At 36.6% G+C, this 10,249-nt stretch overlaps 1 protein-coding gene across 1 annotated transcript; it reads left to right on the top strand.

Moving 5' to 3' along the window:
* The first annotated feature begins 4,393 nt into the window (after window positions 1-4,393).
* Window positions 4,394-9,689, top strand: LOC127416647 (extracellular calcium-sensing receptor). The gene is made up of 6 exons (XM_051656090.1): window positions 4,394-4,614; window positions 4,706-4,994; window positions 6,101-6,916; window positions 7,012-7,236; window positions 8,585-8,708; window positions 8,791-9,689. Exons 1-6 carry the CDS (start codon window positions 4,394-4,396, stop codon window positions 9,687-9,689), a joined length of 2,574 nt encoding a protein of 857 aa, XP_051512050.1.
* Window positions 9,690-10,249: the final 560 nt, after the last annotated feature.

Below are 10,249 nucleotides of genomic sequence, written 5' to 3'. Positions count from 1 at the left end.
ACAGGCGTGGCCACTGGCTTGTGGACCGTGGCCACTGGCTAGTTGATCATAGCAGGCATGGCTGCTGGCTCATGGACTGTGGCAAATGAACAGGAGTGGGGGCTGGATTGTGGACTGTGGCAGTGGACTCTGGCATGGTGGCACAAAAACGTATCCATTCCTAGAGAGCACAATTGGATTTGTAATCCATCAAGGATATATTCCAGGTCTAGAGGATTATCTTAAAACAGTGAATCCAGAAAGGTACCTGTTTACCTTTCCATGTGACTGTGTTCCATGTGAGAGTGGCAAGATCAGTAATCAGACAGGTAAAGGCCTTACTGGATGTTGAGTGATACTCTTCTTACAGACAATGTATGAAGATTTCCTTGCATTGAAATTGTTTCCATTTTAATTGATTTCCCCACATCTTCTTTCTGATTTAATTATTTATTATCATTTTAGATTCAATAGATTGTCTATCATGCCCTGAGGATTATTGGTCCAATGCAAAGGGAACAATGTGTATCCCGAAGCTAGTTGAGTTTTTCTCACATGATGCAATGGGAATCACCTTGACCGTGATAGCTTTAGTGGGAGCCTTTCTGACTATCAAAGTGCTGCTGATATTTCTGAATAACAGCGGAACCCTTATAGTCCGTGTCAATAATTATTCATCCTGTTGTCCTTGACTCTGTGTTTTCTGTGTGCTCTGGTGTTTTTTGGGGAACCAACATCCTGGTCCTGTATGCTGCGACACACTGCCTTCAGCATCAATTTCTCCCTCTGCATCTCCTGCATTCTAAGCAAGACTTTAGTGGTGCTGGCAGCTTTCACAGCTACCTGACCTGGAAACTATATCATGAAAAGTTTGGGCCCCACAGAGCAGACAATCATCATCTACAGCTGCACTCTGTTTCAGCTGGTGATTTGTACTGCTTGGCTTGTAGTATCACCTCATTTCCCCTACAGAAACACTAAATATCAACAGTCCAAGATCATCCTGGATTGCAGCATATGTCAATCAGCCTGGTAGATGCTAAATGCGGAAAAAAAAAGTGTCATACAAAGGTCCAGATCAAATCAGAATATGGTATAGTAATAATAATAATAATAATAACAATAACAATAATAATAATAATAATAATAATAATAATAATAATAATAATAATAATAAATACAGCTGCCAGCAGCAATACCTGAGTCAAGCCAATTATTGGCAGCGTTAGCAGCGAAAGAAGCATCGTGACACATTTTAAGTTAGAATTCTGATGAATGCTGTAGGAGTTAAAGATAAAAAAAAAGAAACATTTATGGCCATGTTTCTCAAGATACACTACTGTTCTATTTGCATGTACTAGATGCATATTAAAATCTCTATCATCAGCAGAACAAAAGTGCTTGCTTTTTTGGCTATTAGTAAATTGATAAAAAGCATTTACTCAAGGTTGTGCAGAGGGTGTTAAGTGCAACGCTGAGTGACTTTAGACACAATTAAATACAGAACTGCTATTTTTTCAAATATTTATTTTGATTCTGTAATTATTATATTATATTTTTGATAAGTGTTCTTGTTTTACTACAGCTAATGTTTTTGCCTTTGAACACAATTGTTTTTGTCTCCTCTCATTATTTTTTGTATTTTGTGACAGTGATGCTGATTTCAATACATAATTTAAACAAAAATATATGTTTTGATTATTTCCAAGACATTAACTTAATTGAAAACAATTTGTCTAATTGATTGAAATATTTCAAGCAAGCACATTTAGCCATTGTTTACTACAGGAAATCCAGAATTCACAATGACCCCACAGGGCAAGGTCCTAAACTATTTTCATTTTACTAAGCAAATGCAACAGCCTTAAAGAGCACCTATTATGGTTTTTCAAATATTACCTTTCATGTAGTGTGTTATATAGCTGTTTGTGAATGTAAAAAAGTCTGCAAAGTTTCAAAAATCAAAGTGCACGACAAATGGAGTTATTGACTACCAAAAGGAAGAACCGATTCTGAACACCTGAAACGAGTCGTTAGTAATTCCAGACTTACTTCCTGTACTAACCTATGTAATTTGGTAACAAAAAAACCCGCCTCTGGTCTTCATTGGCTGCTCGCGACACTACACTAAGTGGTAGACCGGTCACAACAGACTGGGACATCTGACCAATCAGAGCAGAGAAGGCTCTCTGAAAGAAGGAGTTTAGAATGAATGCTTTAGAATGGATCATTGAACGAGTCGTTTTTGACACTGAAAAAAAAAAGAAAAAAAAAGGCAATGCTGCTATTTAAATTATGAGCAAATTAAAGGTTTTTTTGACCTTGGATGCATGTAAATCTATTGTATGAGACCTTTAAAACAAAATTAGGCACATTTAAAAACCATAATAGGTGCTCTTTAATTCCTCTTTGATATTTTATATAAATTTGGTACTTTTAAATTTGTTTGTGAAACAACAAAAATCTATTTGCTAATATTTTCAGGCATGGTTTGCAAATAATCAGCAGATTTCAATTTCATGTTGATTGGACAAATGTTATAGGAGAAATAGCAACAACAAAAGGTTTACATAAAATCAAATCATGGCCAACCATGGTATCATTGTTCTCTGCATGACCCACACAATCTAACAAGACCAGTCTCACAAAAATGCAAACATACAGCCTCAAGTCATTTTGGTGTGCTCAATGTCAAATTTGTTGATGACTGGCCAATGGCTGCCATGTTTCTCAATATATACAACTGTCCTTATGATCAATGATGGCAGCTCCCACAACGACACTGAATGCAAAGATACTGGATGCAAATTTTGAAATTAATCAGACCAGTGTTTCTATATTTAGAGTCAGGAGACTTGTGTGTCAAGTTTGGTGAAAATATCTCATTTTACTTAAAAGTTATATCAATTTACATAAAAGCAGAGACCACTTTTAAAATTCGTTGGCCTGTTTTTGGCATTTACGAGCAAAATTTTGCCATGTTCTCTTTTATTTTAAGACATTTACTAATGATGCTTCTTATTTCGGTGGTTTCGTTCTGATCAGACAAATGTCTTTGAAGCAATTTGCTGAAGTAGTTTCGGAACTATTTTCAAAGTGGCAACAGGCCATAAGGCAAACCATAGCAAATATGGTATTGTTGCGCTCAGCAAGTCCTCTCGAACTTAATGAGACCAATCCTGTGAAAATAGACCAACACCACTAAAAGTTATAAGCTCACAAAATAAAAAATAAATAAAAAAATCCACCACTAGGTGGCGCCAGACATTCAGGGCATGGTCCTGATGACACATGAATCTAAAGAGACCAGTTTTATAATTTTTGGCCAAAGCGTTCAAGAATTATAAGCTAAAATAGCCGTTTTTGCTATCTCCTGATCAGTAGGAGGCAGTGTGGCGAAACTCTGCAGGTGACCTCAAGGTGGCGATGACACATACCAAGTTTTGTCACAATCCGTCAAAGTGTTGCGGAGATACAGCATGAAGTCCATTTTGGCGTGCTTGCCGTCAACTTCGTGAAGCCATTTCTCAGGAACGATTTCAAACATCGAAAAAAAAAAGTGATAACTTTTATGTAGCTCTATCTCACAATCACTTTAAAACAATTTTGGTGGAAATCGGACACAAATTGTTGGAGGAATAGTGAAAAAACCTGTTTCCTTAAAATTCAAAATGGCAGAAAATCTAGTTGGCAGAAATCGAAACCAAGGTATGCATTCGACTCAGCATGAGCTCAGGAATCAGGGGGAATAATTTTGTCTCTAGGGCTTACAGTTCAAAAGTTATTAGCGTAAACATGAATGAAATTTTGACCTGTTGGTGGCGCTAAAAGGTTTGAGTTACAGACTCCAAATTTGCTGTGGTATCAGCTCAGACTGTCCTCTATCTGTGTGCAAAATTTCATAATATTCCTGCGAATGGTTCTATGGGCTGCCATAGACTCCCATGGCAGAAAAAAAAAGAATAATAAGAACACTAATGATTACAATAGGGGTCCTTCGCCCTTTCAGGGCTTGACCCCTAATAAAGCATAATAAGCTTATATACAATACAATGCTTCATTTATCTAATAGGAAATGCCATTTATTCTAATATGTGATATTTTCATAAAGATAATAGTGAAAACATCTGTGTAATTTTTTTTATATACAAAAGACATCAGAAGTTATGGACTATAAACATTATACAGCACAAAACATACACTGCAAACTTTTTGTACTACAAAACTGCACGATGTTCTGTTATTACTGCAACATACAGTATATGGTCTGTTGTTCTATCAAAAATGAAACATATTTCTGTTGATATTTTGAATGCTGGTAATGACTTGTGACAGTGATACATAATGAGATGCATGGTGATCTGTGTCTGATATATATAACAGAGTGTCATGCCCACTGTACTCATGCTGAGGGATGCAGGCATTACTGAGCATGACTGCTCTGCTCCTGTGGCATCTGCTTCACCATCTCAGTGCACTCAGTTCAGCTTCCAAATGCATCTTGCAGAATGACTTTGAGCCTGGCTTCATGGCTGATGGAGATTTTCTAATAGGTGGGATTTTTCCTTTGCACTACAATCAGGAAATGCCAGACCTCAACTGTACTTACAAACCCGGGCCAGTCCAATGTAATGGGTGAGTAAAAGGATCATATGCTTATAACCATTGTGAATAAATGTTTTGCTAGAAAATTTGTATTTCCTTTTGTCATTTGTTTTATCTGCAGATTCGATCCGAGATCTTTCCGATGGGCCCTTACAATGAAACTTGCTGTAGAGGAAATAAACAAGCGAGCCGATCTTTTACCTAATTACACTCTGGGTTACAAAATCTTTGACTCTTGTGCATACCCTCTGACTGGGCAGAGAGCAGCAGTAGCTGTTCTAAATGGACCAAATGAGAAAGAAAGTCCTATGTGTTTAGGTGCAGGTCCATTGCTGGCCATCATTGGAGAATCCGGGTCAGCTCAGTCTATTGTAGTTTCTAGAATTCTGCAACCTTTCAGAATTCCACTGGTAAGTATGACATGAGAACGTTTAGTGGAAACAGTAATTATCATGGTCTTGTAACCTCTCAACTTCTATATTTTTCATAAATTTTGTATATTTTTCTTATATTTCACACTCTGTTTGTATGGTACGGTCTCCAAGATAGTTGTTCCTGGCGTCACACAGGGGGAGACACCTGTTGAAGTGCTCCACAAATTGCTTTAAGCACATTTCTGAATGTTTGTTCTACATCATATTTTTTTTTAAATGCATTTTTAATATTTATTTAGTTGTTGTTAACTAATCAACTTTATCTAAAATAGTTTACCCAAAATGAGAAAATATGAATGTTGCCATTTGGCAACACTGGACCACAATGGAAAAAATTGCAGTGTTACCATATGGCAACTCTGTACTATAATGAAAATGCACTAATGAACTTTCCCAATGGGAATATTTTTTTCTTTCTTTCTATCTTTCTTTTTTTTTTTTTTTTTTTATAAATAGTGGGATCTATTATATTATTGCATTTATTAATTTATTTGGAAATGTTTATGTATAAATAACACATTCACAATTTTCAGACAATGAGCATGGCAATGTTTGATGGAAATTGCAAGAAGAGTGCACAGTGCTCACTTTTGATTGACAACAGTGAGGATGAGCTAGGCTTTAGTGACGGTGAAAATAATCAGCTATTTTGACGAACACATGATTATGATTCACAAAATTTTTGTTTGTAAGAGTTCCAAGTGTACAAATACATTAATTAATTAAAGAAGTATTGATTTAATTCAAGGAGATATTGAGACTTTTTAAGAAAAGAAAAAAAAAAAGTTTTTGCAGCATTTTCCATTGTTTTACAGATTTGCTATATAGCAATGTTTCCCAAATTTGTAAACTTTTTTTTTATGTCTTTTTATTTTTTATATTTTATTTTATGTCAGAAAATCAAATTGACATAATGCATACTATACAGGGTTAATTTAGAGTGTATTACTGTGTAAGTAAATAATAAGATCAGAGTTTATTCCCCCATAATGATGTGAAGCTGGTTAACAGTGTAACCCAAAAATCAAATATGTAAAATTCTTGTTACAAAGTTATGGCAGTTCTCTTCTTTCTCATGACAGATCAGTTATTTTTCCTCCTGTGCCTGTCTGAGTAATCGGAGAGAATACCCCACATTCTTTAGAGTCATCCCTAGTGATGACTACCAAGTAAAGGCCATTGCAATACTCCTGATGCATTTTAACTGGACCTGGGTGGGAGTTGTACGAGGAGACCATGAGTATGGTCGCTTTGCTCTTCAGGGCTTACTAAAAGAGCTGGAGGGTACAGGCATATGTGTAGCATATCAAGAGATGATTCCTCTGTTATATGATCGTAAGAGGGCTCTGGAAATCATCCATGTCATGAGCTACTCCACTGCTCGTGTGGTCGTGGTGTTCTCAGCTGAAGGGGAGCTCACACCCTTCTTGAGAGATTACATGGAGCAGAATGTCACTGGGATACAGTGGATTGCAAGTGAGGCTTGGGTTACATCCTCTGTGTTTACAGGTAGTGAATACTATCCTTTCCTTGGAGGGACCATTGGTTTTGGAATACGACAGGGCCAAATCCCAGGGTTAAGGGAGTATCTCACAACAGTGAATCCAGAAAGGTACCCCTCTAACACCCTGGTTCAGGAGCTGTGGGGAGCTCTATATGGCTGTTCTTCCTCCTCCTCTGGCTTGAATAGTCATTTGCCCTCCTGCACAGGGCAGGAGACACTTAAGGAGCAGCACTCAGCCTACATGAACACTTCCAGCCCTCGCATTTCCTATAATGTTTATAAAGGAGTGTATGCAATTGCTCATTCTCTGCACAATCTCATTCACTGTTCACATGGAAAAGGGCCATTCAGTAACTTCACATGTGCAGACATACAAAATGTCTACCCATGGCAGGTGATTAATGTCAAATTAACTTTATATAAAATTATAACATGAACTACTGTTAACAAAGAGTCATAAATGTATCTCTTCAATGCAATATTTCACAGCTACAGCACTATCTCCAAGAGGTGTCATTCACTATTTCAGGAGAGACAGTTAATTTTGACATGAAAGGCGATTCTATTCCATCTTATGACCTCATCAACTGGCAGAGGGGCTCAGCTGGAAATATTGAGTTTGTTAATGTGGGCATGTTCGATGGTGCACAAGAATCTGGACAGGAACTGGTCATCCAGGAGAAGGGTATCATGTGGCCTGGCCATCAGACAGAGGCAAGCCGTTCTCACAGTGTATTTCAGTCCATGAGATTCCATGTTCTGAAGATCTGTAGGGTCAAATGGAGGTAAGTGTTACAAATCAGTGGTTCTCAACTGGTGGGTCGAGACCCAAAAATGGGTTACAGGTCTGTTCTGATAGGGTCGCAGACAACAGGGGAAAAACAATGCTAAGTGCAAATAAAAAAAAAAAAAAACTAACCACATAATCATGCATTGTTAGGATGACAAAATAAAAATGTAAATAAAAAGGGAAAATGCTTCCCATTTCTATGCAGACTATGTTATTTTAGTAATTTTGCATATTGTTGGGCTGTTCATGGTCTAAAAATGTATACTCTTCAGTTTTTGATCTAAAAGACATTTTTTTGTTTACTTTTGTACAATAAACCATTTTTGTACTGTGTTTGCCTGCTACTTGATGTCCAATGTAAAATCAGTGTCCTAAGCAAAACCAGTTGAGAAGTACTGTCTAAAATGCACAGTTGTTCATCAAAAGGTGAAGATCATCAGCTTGTGGGAAGGAAATGCAAAAAGCTAAATGAATCTTGATCATTTCACGCAGAATATACTCTAACCATTATTAAAGAGAATTAGATATTTGAATAGACAATTATTTTCTTGTCAGCTAATGTTAGTGCATTGTTGCACCAGTGTTAGAGACAAAAAAATGCATTATTAAAGGAATGTTCCAGGTTCAATACAAGTAAAGCTCAATTGACAACATTTGTAGCATAATGCTGATCACCACAGAAATATATTTTTGACTTGTCTCTCGTTTATTTATTAAAAAAAGAAGCAAAAACCGTGGTTAAAGTAAGGCATTTACAGTGGAAGTGAAAGGGCCAGTCCATAGTAAAATACACAATATTTTAAAAGTATAGACACAAGATGTAAAAATTATATATTAACATTCTTTTATTGTGATCAAATGGCTTATTAACCTAATCTGTGTAAAGTTACATCCAATTTTACAACTTTGTTGCCATGACCACGCAGAACAAGTAAACCCTGTTGGTGATTTTATCACACTAAAATCTTGTAAAACAGAAATTTTATCACTAAAATCATGTTAACACAAAAAATGTTTAAGTCTTGTGGCTATACCTTTGAAAAAAAGCGTGCATTTTAACATTCATGGACTGGCCCCATTCACTTCCTTTGTAAGTGCTTTACTGTAATTGTTGTTTTGATTACAACAAGAGACGAGCTGAAATTCATTTTTTGGTAATCAACATTATGCAACAAATGTTGTTGATTGAGCTTAACTTGTGTTGAACATTTTTTTAATATACACTGATATACATTATCATTACTAATATATGTTCATCTGTGGGTTAAGCAGGTGCTGGTGTCTGTATGCAGTAACAGCTGCAGTCCAGGATTCAGGAAGGCTGTCCGTCGTGGCCAGCCTCTGTGTTGCTTTGACTGTGTACCATGTGACAGTGGCAAAATCAGTAATAGGACAGGTTGGTGAACAATTTCAATAATTTAATAAATCTAATGAGAATGACCTTCAGCCCGATTTTTAAAGTCTTTCCCTCTTTTTAGATTCAATAGACTGTATGGCCTGTTCTGAAGATTACTGGTCAAATGCTGATGGAACATTGTGTATTCCAAAAGTGGTTGAGTTCCTTTCTTATGATGCAATGGGATTGATCCTAACAATGATAGCTGTAGTGGGAGCCTGCCTGACTTTAGCTGTGTTTGCTGTATTTCTCTATCACAGAAATACTCCTATTGTACGCATCAATAATTCAGAGCTCAGTTTCTTCATCCTGCTGTCCTTAACTCTGTGTTTTCTATGTGCTCTGTTGTTTATTGGGGAACCAACATCCTGGTCTTGTATGTTGCGACACACTGCCTTCAGTATCACTTTCTCCCTCTGCATCTCCTGCATTCTGGGCAAGACTTTAGTGGTGCTGGCAGCTTTCACAGCTACCCGACCTGGAAACAATATCATGAAATGGTTGGGCCCCACACAGCAGAGAATCATCATCTTTAGCTGCACTCTGGTTCAGCTAGTGATTTGTACTGCTTGGCTTATAGTATCACCTCCTTTCCCCAACAGAAACACAAAATATCAACAGTCCAAGATCATCCTGGATTGCAGTGTGGGCTCTGATCTGGCCTTCTGGTGTGTGCTGGGATATATTGGCCTCTTGGCCTGTGTTTGTTTCTTTCTGGCTTTTTTGGCCCGGAAGCTGCCAGGCAATTTTAATGAGGCCAAGTACATCACCTTTAGCATGCTTATATTCTGTGCCGTGTGGCTGGCTTTTATACCTGCATATGTCAGTTCACCTGGTAAATTTACAACTGCTGTGGAGATTTTTGCCATTTTAGCTTCTAGTTTTGGCCTGCTTTTCTGTTTATTTGCCTCAAAGGTTTATATAATTTTAGTAAAGCCCGAGAAAAATACCAAACAACATTTAATGGGGAAAGACAAATAATTATATTTATCATGCTCTAAGCTTAGTTCAAATGTGAAATGCACTCTATGAAATTCAATGTGACGTATGTCCAACTGCCAACAATATGAAATAAATAACTCAGATAGCAAGCCATTAAGTGTTGAAGCATTGATTTCTGACATTGAAACAATGTTGATTTTTGTCATTAATTCATTATACAGTCAACCATCAAAAATGAAATCATGATTTTATAACAGATATAAACCTTCAACTCCTATTCAATTACATTGATTTCTGGTTGAATCTAAGAATGTAAGATTAAATAATTTAAATGCAAAATTAATCATGTTTATTACATTTCACTCTATTGTAATTCACCCCTTTAACAACCCCCATAAATGCGGACATTTTGTATTTAAAGTTTTTAGATTTTATAAGAGTGTTAATGTGTTTTGTTAAAGGAATATTCTGGGTTCAATACAAGTTAAGATCAATTGACAGCATTTGTTGCATAATGTTGATAACCACAAAACTAATACTTGTCCCTCCTTTACTTTAAAAGAAGAAAAAAAGAAAAAATTGGGGTTACAGTGAGGTAC

Source organism: Myxocyprinus asiaticus, chromosome 26 (assembly GCF_019703515.2).
Source record: "Myxocyprinus asiaticus isolate MX2 ecotype Aquarium Trade chromosome 26, UBuf_Myxa_2, whole genome shotgun sequence".
Lineage (NCBI taxonomy): Eukaryota > Metazoa > Chordata > Actinopteri > Cypriniformes > Catostomidae > Myxocyprinus > Myxocyprinus asiaticus.
This window is presented reverse-complemented; position numbering and strand designations above follow the sequence as displayed.

Coding starts and splice junctions, on each gene's coding strand:
- LOC127416647 (XM_051656090.1), top strand. CDS start 4,394: ATGCAGGCATTACTGAGCATGACTGCTCTGCTCCTGTGGCATCTGCTT. Junction 4,615..4,705: donor GGGCCAGTCCAATGTAATGG/GTGAGTAAAAGG, acceptor TTTTATCTGCAG/ATTCGATCCGAGATCTTTCC. Junction 6,917..7,011: donor AAAATGTCTACCCATGGCAG/GTGATTAATGTC, acceptor AATATTTCACAG/CTACAGCACTATCTCCAAGA.